The following is a 14,445-nucleotide window of genomic DNA, read 5'->3' as shown; positions in this document are numbered from 1 at the left end:
CCCGCTTTGGGATAAAAAGAAACAAGTAATCTAGGTTTTTGTTTTGTTTTGTTTTGTTTTGTTTTGTTTTGTTTTGTTTTTGCTAAGAAAGTAAAACTTGATAACTTTTGATGCTTTTAAAGGAAATCATTAGTAACAAACAGGTGCACTTAATTACAAGAAGAAAGAAAAAATAGAATGCAAAAGCAGTCTGCTATTCTTAGGGGTGGGTGGGAGTTGGGGTGACTTGGGGGGAGTGGGAAAACATTGTCTTTTTCACCACTGATTTCGGGTGAATTTGTGCAATGGAGTTCCTCTCACCACTGTAGTGAAGCCTGGGGTCGGATTGCCTTCACCAAAGGTAGTTTTCTGGTTCTCTCGTCAACTATAAGGTCCGTCCAGGTAAAGCAGGCACCTGGATTTTACCAGACACTTTCCCTGTGAACTTAGCCTTTCTAAACAGCTCCCACTAGTTCTGGTTCACTGTCTCTGATTAGCTTTCTGGGCCTGGAAGCCTGTGACTGGATGGTGTTACAGTGACACCGTGTGGTCATCTTGTTTAATACACTTTAATGTTCAAGAGTCAGAGACCTTCAAATTGGTTGTCTTTGAGGTGGGCCAGATGGGTTTTGGGTAGTCCACTACCAACTGAGATTGTATCCAGTCGTGAGCCAGGAGGACGTTCCTGGAGATAAATCCACAAGTCGCCACCTTATTCTTGAAGGAACCCACATCTTCAAATGTTAGTGACCAGAAACTCAGTCCGATGTGGTCTCTTCTTACGGCTTTAGAATCCCCACTGTCTTTAAGAAGCAGTTATTTATTGAAGCGGTTGGGGCATTCATCCTGGAGACTTGTGCTATGTGCAGGTATACACATAAAGGGTGTGAAAAAATTCTAGGCACAAACGAGGCACATATTATCTTTCCAAAATGTCAACAACAGAAGAAAAAGTTAGCAACACTTTCATCATGCCCCATCCCACCACCAGCGACAAGGAAAGAAGGCCAGGCTTAAACCGAGCTGATGCCCTTCAAATTGCTTATCGACTTGATTTGATGACTTTTATTCATTTGTGTGCAGGTGCGCATGTGTGCAAACATCCAACCTGTGGAAGTCGGAGGACAGTTTGTGGGAACCGGTTCTCTCTTTCCGCCATCAGACTTGCGTGGCCAGGTTGCCCACTGAGCCATCTTGTCTGCCTTTTGGTTTCCACAGATGTCAGCAACAGAGAATACAAAACTCCTCCTCAGGAGCCTCTGGAAAAGCCTGCCCCAGAGACTCGACAGGCTAGGAGCTGTGGGAAGGCTGGACCAGCTGGCTCCCAGGGATGCAGCTAGCCATCCGCAGACCAGGTGTGTGCTGGTTCTGCAGCTACCATAGATTATAGCTGCAGGTTTTCTCTCTTTTAAGTTTACTTTTATTATCCTATGTTAATTATACATAATTATGGATTTATTATAGCATTTTCGTACATCTCTATATATTTTTTCAATCATTTCACTCCTATTACCTTATCTTATTCCCTTCTGCTCTTACTAGCCACTTCCTCTTCCAGATCCCCTTTCTACTTTCATAGCTTCCTCCTTTCATGTCTTCCTTTCTTTTTTTCTCTTTCTTTCTCGCCCCCCCTACCCCCAGCAACCGTTAACTGGGAGGCATGGGTCTCAAGAGCCCCCTTCCTCCCCTGATGAAATACGGGTGGGACAAATCTTGAGCAGGTCTCCTGCGCAGGTAAGAGTGAGAATTCAAGAGTTCAGGCTGTCCACCCTGGAAGACAGCGTTCCTCACACTCCATCCCTTTCTCTTGCCTTTAACATCCTCTCTGCTTCCTCTCCTGTGCTCTTCCCTGAGCCTTGGGAGGTACAGAGGCCGCATTTAGGGCTAAGAACTCAACAGCTGCCAATTCGCAGGGCTTGGGACGTTTATGGGACCCGGCAGCAAGTTTAAAGCTAAAGTCCCTATGGAGGGTGAGGATGGGAAGAGGGTACAGATTAAATGACTTCTCAGGGCCTTCAGGTTTACGGAGAACTAAGGGGCGACAGCGCCACGTGGTGGCCACTCTGGTAGTTGCGCCTGCGACTAAAGGCGACAGGGGCGTAGAGTATTCTGTTTTGAGCAGCTGTTCAGTGAAAACTGTCCACACGTGAGTGCAGGTGAAACCAGGATCATGCTACAGAGGAAAATTCTCACTCTTCCACTCACCTGAACTAAATGGCAGAGGTACCCCTGTCATTATCGTCCCGATAATAATTCCATTTTCTTCTGTTTTGTTCTGTTGTCTTGTTTGGCTTTTTGAGCTCCTATCTTGACATGTACCCCAGGCTGGCCTCGAGCTCACTGTGTAGTGCAGACTAGCCTCTTAACTAGCCACCCACTCTCTTCTACCTGTCAAGTGCTGAAATTGCAGGTGGATGCCACCGCTTCTCACGTAAGCTATAAAAAAAAGTATTTATTTACTTGTGTACGTGTGGATGTTTTGTGGCACATTCATGCCTGCTGCCCACGCAGTCTGGAGGAGGAAGTAGGATCTCCTGGAGCTGGGGTTGCCAGATGATTCCTAGCCGCCACTGGTGCTGAGAATCGAACCCCGGTCCTACAGAAGAACCCAGTGCTCTCAGCCATTTGGCCATTTCTCCAGTCCCCCCTCTGCTTGTTTGAGACAGAGTCTCTCACTGGCCTGAAACTTGCCATCCAGATGCTGGCCATCCATCGAGCCGAAGCTCTGTCTCTTTCCCAGTGCTGGAACGACAGTACACACCACCGCCCTGGGCTATTTAAACGAGGGTTTTGAAATTCAGACCGGGATCCTCTTGTTGGCAAGGCAAGCACTTTACCCACTGAGCTTCTTTCCGGCCCCACACATCATCCAGTTAACAGCCTACTCTCATCCTCCTCATTGTTCATCAGCAATTGTGAGCATGTTTACAAGGGAGGGAGAGGGGAAAAAAGGTGGTAAGGTTTCATCCACCCTGGAACAGACAGAGAAGCCCTGTTTTCACCCAGCAGCATGTGTGGTCTTTACTGTGCTGTGACTCCCTTTCTTCTCATCACAGGACTAGCTGGTCCTTCATACTCTCAGGGTAATATTTGTGGGGATGAGATGAGCAGAGGAGATTGCAAGGGCTAAATGAGCAATAAAGCTCATTTAGATTCTTTGTATTCTATCCGATCTACTCCAGGTATAATAAATACGGCTAATCCCTTAGATAGCATTATGTAATTTCCAACTTGGCCTGAGTATTCATGAGTTTAGAAACTCTGACTGGTGACCAATCTGGGAAATACATTTTATAATTTCGAAAATGTGATCATCGGCAAAGAGTCCTCCTTGCTCTCTATTAAGTCGGCAAATTAGGAATGCTCATCTTCTAAGGTAATGGTTATTGCCGAGTGACAGTACTGGATTTATTTAATAATTCAGCAAGCAATCTGCATGGTAAGAAGCCTCCCTCCTTTTGCTACAAATTTGCTTTACACATGACTGTTCACATCAACAGGAATAACTTTTATTTATAAGAGCATAATTGAAAGTGAGATGTCAGACATTACCATTATTAAATATTTGGGGAAGATGTCGCAAGTGCAATAAAAAAACACAAAATTAAAATGTTGAAGAAGAGGTGATGAAATTACTTGCATGTGCAGCTGGTATAGCCTCATAAGAAACCCAGAGGAACTTAACAGAAGACACTAAAACTGAGGCTTTGAGTGATGGAGGAACGTAAAATAAATCCACATGAAACTGGCAGCTCCTCACTCTACCAGCAATAACCAGCTAGAAATTTTATAAAATTCTCATTTACAGTGTATCTTGTTTTATTGAGAAACCATGGGCAAATTTAACAACAACAAATAAGACTCAACGTAATAAAAATTATGCCATGCCAGGAAGTACAGGAAACAGGACCTAAACAAAACACACAAACACACAAACCAAACAAAAAGGCATTCTGGATAGCCGAATGGGATGACACTCGCTCGCATAGGAATGTCTATGCGGCAAAACTATTACACCATTTCTAATCATACACAGATTCGGTGCTTAAACATTCACCTACTTGCAAAATCTTAGGTGCAAATCAAACTCCGTATTCAAGGTGCTGCTGCAGCACCCACAGATATTTACAGAACGGCGAAGCGCAAAGGTTGTGCTCACGTGCATTCCCGAGCTCGGGCGGGACCGGAGGTGGGGGGGGTCTGCCTGCTCATCTCCGCTTTCCCGCTGTAAACAAGTGTCTTTCACCCCGTGTATTCTGGACCAGGTTTTTCACACTTCCTGTGCCTTTTCTAAGTGGGGTCACAGCTGCGAAGGGCGCTCTGCTATGGTGCTGAAGGGTTTTCAGGACTCCTGGAAAGCTCTGTGAACAAAGGCTTCAAGATGGTGAGGGAGTGACTGGTACCTGCACCTGACCCCAGACCTCTAACCTCTAGACATAGAAGAAAATGAGTGTCCATTACTTAATATTCTGTTATAGCCGTCGGAGCTGGACAACAGAATAACCCCAAAGTGTTAAAAGTATCTGAAGAAACAAGGATAGAGCACATCACTCAAAAAAACTGTGTTGCAGCCAGGAACCATGGCGCACACCTGTGATCCGGGTGGATCTCTGTGAGTTCGAGGCCAGCCTGGTCTACAAAGAGAGTCCAGGGCAGCCAAGGCTGCACAGAGAAACCCTGTCTCAAAAACCAGGGGACGGGGGTGGGGGGAGGACATGTTTCTCTCTCTACCTTAATACACCCACTCCCTTGACAGATATGGCTAGTGACAGAATAATCAGTTGTTTCCATAGTTTCTCATTGTGTCTTATAGTCATTGTCACAGTCTAGCAAAAGCAACGGGATGAATCTGTTTATTAAATGCAAGCACTCTGTGAGCTCTTTTGACGTTTTCTTCTTTTGCTCAACTAGAATAACTCAAGATGGCAAAAGGCTTCAGAAATGACTTGGAATAAAACTAATTGGAAGTCTGTAAAAATCCTATGTCCCTGACCTTAGAGCCATCTGTGCTCTTTCAGATAGGACATAACAAACACGCACCCAGGCTTAGAATCCTGGGTCTCTGACCTGGACAGGATGACCTGGGAGTCTTTATCACGGAATTTCTACATATTTTTAGATCTTTATTGGCATGGAGACATGGCATTGACTTCCCACTCACCTCTTTAGCTGTCTAGCTCTCTGCCAACCGGAAGGTCGGGAGGTGCAGCCGGAGAGATGGCTCAGTAGTTAGGAGTGCCTGCTGCTTTTCCAGAAGACAAAGTCTGGTTCCCGGTACCCTTGCTGGATGGCTCTCAACCGCCTGTGATTTGAGCTTCAGGACACCTAACGCCCTCTTCTGGGCTCTATGGGCACACATAAATGGCACATGCGCACACACATACATACACAAACACACAAAATAAGACTTTTAAAACTTTTCTTAATGTCATACTTAACCGTTAAAAATTGCCCCAACATCGTTTAAAACTCTCACTTTCTAACAGGCTTTGCATTCAGTATAAAGGCCCAAGAGCCCCCGTGTATGTGAGGCCGACAGGGACGGTCGAAGCAGCAGCCACAGAACACAGCAGATTCCTATGTCCAAGGCTATCGCCTGCTCTGCAAGCAAATGACAACCGGCATCACCAGGTGGGTCCAAAAGGGGGAGGAGCCATCACTGAAGCTCAGTGTCCACTGCACGCATGCGCAAGGCCTTGGCACACTATCCCGAGATGAGGGAAGATTTTCACCATGTTAACGTGATCAGTGAAAATATTGTGGAGCCATATTTTCCATCGCAAAAGGGCTACATGGCTTTGTCTTTGAAGCACGGTCTCTCTTTGCAGCCCAGACTGGACTAGAACCCTGATCAGTCCTCCAGCTTCTGCGCCCCAGATTGCTGGAATTACAGGTGTGAGCTACTGTGTCCACCTAAGACTGTACAATCTTTACACAGATTTTTCGGGAAAATAAGTTAAAAACTGAAAATAATCTGTGTGTATGCATCATTAACATTTCAATAAGCTTCCGCTGCTTTTGAGCATTTTAGTTTAGGCCGCTCTTTGAGATGCACTGATTATACTGTCAAATTGTCAAGGAAAATTATATTGTGAACGTGTTCCATTGTCAGAATTCTTCAAAAACATCTGCATAGTTATTTAAATAGACAGAATGTTATTCATTTAACTTTTTTTTTTGACATTTAGGTTGTTTCCAATTTTTACTGTAATTTAAAATTTACTATTAAAATTTCTTTTCATTATTCGTTGCGCTCAGCTACCTCCCTGTTTTCCTAAAGTAGGCCCTTTCCCAAAAGGGCCCACAGAAATATGTTTAAAGTTCGCCATGCTTATTACAAAATTGCCTCTCAGAAAGGCGTACCAGATTATTCGCCCAGCGGCTGCAACCCCTAGCGGACTGAACCTGTCTAAAGCTAAAATTAACTCTTGCCACATCTTAATTCTGCCAGTTTCCAAGAAAGTAAAGTATAATTTCACTTGTCTTTACTTTTCTCAAATTGAGTGAAACAAAACTCCTCCTCCCCCAAAGATGCTACAGAGGGCTTTATATTTGGTCCCTTCCCTTCCTCCTCTGCCCCTCCCATTCTGCTGTGTCACGTTGCTATGCCAATATATTTAAACTTGGCATCTTTGAGCTTGGCGAAAGGAAGCCCTGCTCCCAATAGTCTTTTGAATGGAATGACTTGCTTTATCAGTGTTTCCAGTTTCCATAAATATACTATCCTTTTTTTTTTTTTTCTTTGTAGTTTCTTATAGTTTTAGGCTTAGAAAAAGCCCTCTGGTGTGAATACAAATGATTTCTTAACTGTATTTTATTTTTCACATGCTTTACCTTGACATTAAAATTTTAAGTCTGTATTATTTCGTTTTTATGTACAGCAAGTGACAATAATTTTCTAGTCTTTTGTTGTTGTTGTTTAAATAAGCCCCTTCCTTGTTACTCTCTCTATCATGGCTCTGTTAATAGACACTAGAAGTTTTACGATCTTTAGGATGTGTTTTACTATTTCCCACTCAGCTCAACTGCTTCTTGTTTAGTGTTTATGTGGGAACATCATTTGATATTCTGGCTTTGCGATACTTGTCTGTGTGATATATAGCAAGATTCCCCCTTTTACTTTTCAACCACTTCACTGAAGTATGGTTGGCATATTAAAAGTGGTGCATATCTAATTGACACAACTATTGAGTGTGTGGACAGGCAATGTCCACGAAATCATCAACATCCTGGCCCTGGAATGTCCATCATCTCCTAAGGTTTCCTCTCCGCCCTATTTCTGTTATTGTTATTACTAGTATGGGAGGTAAGAATGTTTAACAGTAAAACTACACTCTGGCCGGCAGATGTCTAGGACTTATTTATTTCACATAAATGCAACTCTATCCCATATACTACCACCTGCTCATTCTTCCATTTTTATTATTTTTATGCCATAATAAAATAATTGTCCTTTTAGAAGAATATTAAAGTTATCGTTGATGCAGTCTTCAGGGAGGCCACCAGAGGGTGATCATTTATAACACTTTTTATAAATGTGTTTATAAAACCTAGTTTCCATCTGATGGCTAGGCTTAAGTAGAACTGTGCCTAGAGAGTATCTCGGCCTCCAGGGCCAAAGAGCTGTAACCAGCTAGTCTGCAGAGCAATCCAGGGAGCAGGGACACCCACACATCACTGTGGCACCCAGATAGCTCTTCTGTGGACACAGGGAAAGCTAGTTAAATATATGTGAGGACTAGGAAACAACTGCCCTGTTTCCTGCTTCCGTTGGGCTTCTAGAAAACCTGCTCCTGCTTCTGTTTGGGCTCATTTCACACTTTTTAACAGTGATTTTTTTTTGATAGGAATTAAAAGAGGCCTGCTTATGGCTTCCTCCCTCCTCCCTCCTCATTATCAGTTGTAGTTTCTCTATCCAATCTTATGCATGTAGCACATCCCTGATTATTTTTAGAATGTTTTTAGTTGTACAAACAAGAGGTAAATCTGAAGTTTAAAATTCTGTACTTAAAATTCAGTTCTTTTCGGCCATAGGAGCTAGTTTGTCCCTAGTTCCCTAGGGATAACCTGTTTGGGGTAGATCTCTGCAGACCTTTTCCTCTGTATTTGCGTGTGAGGAGGAGGAGTCCTGTCTATATGTATATATAAGTGTAACTGTATTAAACCAACAACCCAAGAGCCTGGCACACCTGCACAAGAAAACCACACAGCTTTATTTAATGAACCTAATTTTAAACACCTAATAACAATATTAGGAGCCAGTAAAATGGCTCAGTGGTTAAGACACGTGCCATGTAAGCTAGACAACTCGTATTTCATCCAAGGGGCCCATGTCAAGAAGAGAGAGAAAAAAAAGAACCAACTTAACAAAGTTATATTCTCTGATCCCCACACAGCCACCATGGCATACACATGCCACCCACCCACCCCCGGAACAAAAAAAAAAAATTAATAATAAAAGTTTTTAAAATTTAAAAAAACAGTTCTATGTTCCTCAGTGGAGAATGACTCAATAAACTATGGTGTCTAGCCTATTGAATGTCATTGTACATCCATATACACAGCCAAAATTTCTCAATTACAGAAAAATATGTCTCATATGATAACGTGGATGTAAAAAGGCTCACAGTTTTTTTATATTAATAATATAAAGGTCATTACCGTAAAGGCTATGCTTGAATATTTAATGAAAATAACAGGCCCTGTCGCTCAGGCAACAAAGAGTCCATACCAACAAGAAAGATGACAGCAAGCGTGTATCTAGCTCACGCCCCTCTTTTTGTGGTTCCTTTTCTTCTGCTCCCCCCATTCCCAGTTCATTTGAACAGTCTTCCTTTGTGCCCTGGCCCTCTCTGGGTCATTTGCAAAAGGAGAGGAAGCTTCAGAGGAAAGCCACAGTTGCCTAGAAATGTAGGGTAATGAAATCCATGTCCTGCCTAGGTGAGTGGGAAACATGGAGTGGATTTCTGGACCCCGGAGCTTGGGCCAGGCTGAGTCAGGTCAACAGAAGCTCTTCAGTGGCAGTTTAGGAAGCAGATTGTGACATGAGAAATTTCAGTGGGGAAATCCTAAAGAAGAGAGCAGCCAGCATCGCTCATTCAAAAGACTTGGTGAATTCAAAGAGAAGTGATAACTGTCAGTATACACCCAAGAAGGAGACAATGAGGAAAGTTAAAGTAGAAGGCTGAAAGAAGAAGTCAGAAGCTTAGATCAAAGATAAAAAGTGACCCACCTGTGTTGTGGATGACTTGGGGAAGTAGCTGTTCAGAGAAGTAGCTAATGTGGATGGAAAGCTGTTGTAACTGATATTTTGCAATTTAATGTTATGTGTGTGTGTGTGTGTGTGTGTGTGTGTGTGACTATATTATATCATATAATATATTAACATTAATATATAATTAACTCTATAAATTAGGCTGCATGACTATCTATACTTTTTATAAATAAGTATCTACATCATTGTTCTTAGACATAAATCCAAACATCAACCAGTCTGTAAAATACTGCATTTTATTTTGAAAAAGTACATCATTATCATGCTCTTCTGACAATTAAAACGTGTTTAAGTTCAAACTAAAAGACCATTTTTCCCAATTTCTTGCTTCTCTAGACCGGAATCAGCATCAAGAAAGAACTACAGAGGGCTCGCGACTCTATCAATGCTCTGCACAGGGAAGAAAGGTAAGGAGCCAGATGTGGGTGTGTGAGGAGGCTAGAGCCACCGTAGATGTGTGAACAGCAGCTGAGATAAGCAAGGAGTTCTGTCCTGAGCCTTTATAGAAACATTTTCTATAGAAAAAGAAAAAAACAGTGCTGAAACTCTCGCTCTCTCATTTAAGCAAAGAAGGCCCATATTTCAATGTGAAGGCAAAAAGGCAACTTAATGCTACTGAGCAGCCATAGTGAACACCGCCAGGCTAGTTACAGGATAATTTTACCCCTGGTCACCTGGGGTCAGTACTTGAAGGAAAGCTAAGAGGGCGGTGTGGCTGTCTCAGCCGACAACATGCTTGCCACGTAAGCACCCTGACTTGAGCCCCAGGAGCCACACGGTGGATGGAGGTAACTGATCCCTGCAGGTTGTCCTCTGACCTCCACACCCTCACAATGGCACATATGCCCACACACGATACGTGAACATGCACACACAACCACGCACACACATAATAAGTTATTTAATAAAAAATAAATATTCTTGTCAGACACGGTGGAGCACACCTTTAATCCCCGCACTCAGGAGGCAGAGGCAGGGGGAGCTCTGTGAGTCTGAAGCAGACTGGTCTACAGAGTGAGTTCCAGGACAGACAGGGCTACACAGTGACATGTAAATGAGATAAATAAAAAACTTTAGACGGTGGTTTGAAAATAATTTTCAGCTATGCTGTTTCCTGTTGTGTAATCCATCTCTGCTGTATACACCATTGGCAGCCTAATAAAATATTTATCACTACAAAACACAAGTATCAGACAGATTTAGTTAAGGAAATGAAAACTGGAGGCTCCATCTTTGCTGTGCGCATCATCATTTTTATTGATGGCTCGTATGGAAATGTAGACAGCGTATCTCTCAGATGTGTGTGTGTGTGTGGCATGGCATAAAAGACGCCAGCAATGGGTTGAAGAAGCAATTTGGGATTATTTACATTTAATTCCTAGAATAGCAGAACAGTCAATGAAGACATAACTTTGAGGAATTAAAGAAAAGCTGGAGGCCCAGATTCCCAGGAAACAGTGAGTGTGGCCTGAGATGGACAGTTAACCGCAAGCTCAGTAGTAGGCAGCCCAAAGTCCCTGGTAATTTGACAAGGCCTCGTCTCCGACCCACATTGAAAGAACGTGGTCCAGTTGTCCCTCCTTATCTAGGGACTCACTGAAGTTGTGTGTCATTGCCTGACATGTGGTCTTTCTGGGAGCATTTGGGCTCTCTCCAATGGCCTCATACACACAGGATTCTGCCTTCTTGCTTACAGAAAGAAGATATGAAATTTTAAAAGTTTAGAACCTTAGAAGTTTAAAAGATTCTAGGTCATTTAGAAGGAGACATTTCTCAGTTGATCTGAACTTATTAACAGACATTTGCTTGGAATGAAGCAGGTACTGGAAGTACTTGTGGGAAAACTTTCAGAGAATTCTCCCTTGAAAAAACAAAACAAACAAAAAACAAAACAAAAAAAACAACAGAGATCCCGGTGTAGTGGTGCACGCCTTTAATCCCAGGCAGAGGCAGAGAGACAGAGAGGCAGAGAGAGAGAGGCAGAGAGAAAGGCAGAGAGAGAGGCAGAGAGAAAGGCAGAGAGAGAGGCAGAGAGAGAGGCAGAGAGAGAGAGGCAGAGAGAAAGGCAGAGAGAGAGGCAGAGAGAGAGGCAGAGAGAGAGAGGCAGAGAGAAAGGCAGAGAGAGAGGCAGAGAGAGAGGCAGAAAGGCAGAGAGGCAGAGAGAGAGGCAGAGAGAGAGAAAGAGAGGCAGAGAGAGAGAGGCAGAGAGGGAGAAAGAGAGGCAGAGAGAGAGAGGCAGAGGCAGAGGAGGCAGAGGCAAGTGGATCTGTGGAGTTCAAGGCCAGCCTGGACTAGTTAGGGAATTCTAGACCACTACACAGTGAACTCCTGTGAAAACAAAACAAAACAAATAAACAAACAGCAACAACCACAAAGATAGAGAAAGAAAACTGTCTCCGACAGGGCTTGGCTTGCTCCCTCTCCCCGTCCCCTACCCACCCCAGGCTATTGAAGAATAGAGATGCTTCAGATGTCTAGGCATGGTGGAAAGGCCAGAGAGGAGGAAGGGATGTGCGGTTTGGGCCACGTGGTAGAAAGAGAGAGATTGTCACAGTTAGTGATCAAAACAAACCCCACACTGGTACTGACAGCCTGACTATACACCTCAGGGGTGCTGCCTTATGAGTTCTGTGACCCCGGGACTGACTCCGTTAAAAAAACAAACAAACAAACAAACAACAACAACAAAAAAGCCTACCATATAAAACACTTCGCACTCCAACTATAATTAGTTCAACTCTCATTAGGATTTTAGAACCAGGTTTCCTGGTGACTAGAAGTTTAAAGGTGACTGCTTGGGGGCACCTGCTTTGTGTGGGAACTCGAACTTGACTTCAGGACCGTTTCTGGCATTATCGAATTAGAAATTGCAAAGGGCCTGATATGAAAGTAAGTTGCTGTTCATCATCGGGAAGAGTTTACCCCCATTGACTTTGTTACTATGCCAACGGTACTACTGATCAAGGAACAAGACCATATTAATTATATACCTACCACTTGACAGGCCCAGGGAATGTGGTGGTAAGCAAGGGAGTGTCAGGAATTGTGAAATAATGTGTGAGGAAGAAATTCAGTACTATGTAAGTAAAGCAGGAGACAGATGAGTATGTGAGCTCAGAAATTAAGATGGGAGACTAGATAAAAACCAGAGATCTCACCTCGCCAAGTTTGATAGCAACTGATGTAAAGAAAAACTAAAGAGGGGAAAAAATGAAGAAGGGAAGCGTCGAGACAGAGCCAGAGATAGGGCTGGAGTTCTGCTTTGTAGGGAAGTAATAGGGACGTCAAGGGAAGTCGTGTTGAAAGTATAACGTGTTAGCAGAGATTGCAGGAAGCAAGGAGACCACTCAAGCAATAACCTCAAGGGGGAAAAGAGTCCCTGCAGAAAGAGCAGAGGCTCTGAGGGATGAGAATAAACGAACAAACCCTCGATGCATGAACTATGTGCCTCCTCTGTAGTCTTCATGCTAAGTGCATTCATTGCCTTCCCAGGTGAAGTATGTCTAGGCACACAAGTGAGTAAGGTCAACATGTAAATGTGACTCCCTGGTAAACCATGCTATCAACAGTAATCCTGACAGGCCTGGTGAGCACTCCAAAAATAGTTAAAGCCAGTGAAGCCGTTAGTTGAAAGGCATACGTAATGAACACAAAGGGCATCTTCTGCCTTTGAAACAGCATCAACTGGTGTTGATGGATCCAGATGATGGTCAAGGCACAGACCCTCACCCCCACCCCACCCCCACCCAAGGAGGACCTTCAAAGCACTTGCTAGGCCGTAGGCGTGATGCTCTGCTCTTCCTCAAACCTGCTTTCTTTTCAGGCGCCTTAGGAAACGGCTAAATAGATACAAACACAAATTACAAGGTACATACACCCTTCAAGAACAGAACTGCAGACTTGAGACAAAGATTCGGGAGCTCACAGCCAACCAGGGTAACCTGTGGACCAAGCTACAGCAGATGAGACAGGACCTGCAGGTAACAGAATGTGAGCGCCCCTGGCCACCTGGGCTGCCTGGGGGTCTAACCTCAAGCCTCCCCTGCCCTAGCCAAGGGTGGGCTGCTTCTCAAAGCTTCCCAGCTTCTTTTCCTCCACTCTCCTCCCTCTCCCCAACCTTCTCCCACCTCCGTTACTGTACACTCTTCCAGACAAGAGTCAAGTAAACAGCAGAGCAAAGGGCTCCCACAGAGCTTGTGGCCTCAGGATCCCTTTGTACACAGTTATAAGTTTTTTTTTCAGTTTTTTTATTTTTTTTATTTTTTTTTATCAGTTACATTTTATTAACTCTGTATCCCAGCCGTGTCCCGATCCCTCATTCCCTCCCAGTCCCTCCTGATAAAACAGGATCAGGTGAATGGGGAGGAGGTCCCCCCTATCAGTGGACTTGGAAAGGGGCACAGTTATAAGTTTTTGAGGGCTTCCCTAGGAGCCTTTCTCCCCGTGGGTTTCATCTGTTGCTATTCTTATCTTTTCAACGACAACGATAACAAAACACTGAGAAGTGTTTCAAAAATATACCCATAACTAAGATAGGAGATTGATAACCATTATAGGTGTATTTTCAAGCAGTAACTGGATGTTTTTTGAGCCTGAAAGAATGCCGATTATTTGCATGCTTTGTTAAATCTCTGTAATGTCGGACTTAATGAAAGCTGAACTTTCCTCATGGTCAGCAACCTATTTTAAGAGGCTTACTTAAGGTATGTGAAGAAATCCAGTCTTACATAGAGGTGCAGTTAAAAAAAATATTCCTGTAGCATTTCACATAACTAAGATATTATTCACTGATACAGCATCAAGCATAAAAAACAATTGTTTTTCAGAGGATGGGTACATTGTGAAATCAAAAACCATGTCTGTTTTGTACTCGACTTTATTAAAATCCCAGTGTTCTCCTTGCTCTCTGAGTGGAACTATCCATGTTTCATTTTGTAATATATATTGTCCACGTGGTAAATATTGACTCACTGAGCTATGCTGAGCCTTCAAGAGCTTGCCAATTTCATTATACAAGATTTAAAAAAAAAAAGATAAGGAGATAAATCCTCGCATTCAGTTTCACCAGTTGTTGACAGAAAAAAAAAAAAACATTTAAGAATCGAAAAGCTATCCAGCTCACCCCTGGCAGATACAAGCTTCCTAAAATTTTAATTATAACTTGAAACCTTGACTGTTAGAGATGACAACAA

The 14,445-nt window shown here is 43.3% G+C and overlaps 1 protein-coding gene across 1 annotated transcript in view; it reads left to right on the top strand.

The window, feature by feature from the left end:
- Window positions 1-14,445, top strand: part of Dytn (dystrotelin) — a 48,408-nt gene that overhangs the window by 24,821 nt on the left and 9,142 nt on the right. Inside the window, 4 exon segments of the mRNA XM_021648508.2 lie at window positions 1,198-1,334; window positions 5,466-5,610; window positions 9,590-9,660; window positions 13,077-13,233. Coding sequence (XP_021504183.1) covers window positions 1,198-1,334; window positions 5,466-5,610; window positions 9,590-9,660; window positions 13,077-13,233 — 510 coding nt within the window.

Source organism: Meriones unguiculatus, chromosome 15 (assembly GCF_030254825.1).
Source record: "Meriones unguiculatus strain TT.TT164.6M chromosome 15, Bangor_MerUng_6.1, whole genome shotgun sequence".
NCBI lineage: Eukaryota > Metazoa > Chordata > Mammalia > Rodentia > Muridae > Meriones > Meriones unguiculatus.
Note: the sequence above shows the minus strand (reverse complement) of the source record. Positions and strands in the feature narration are given on the sequence as shown.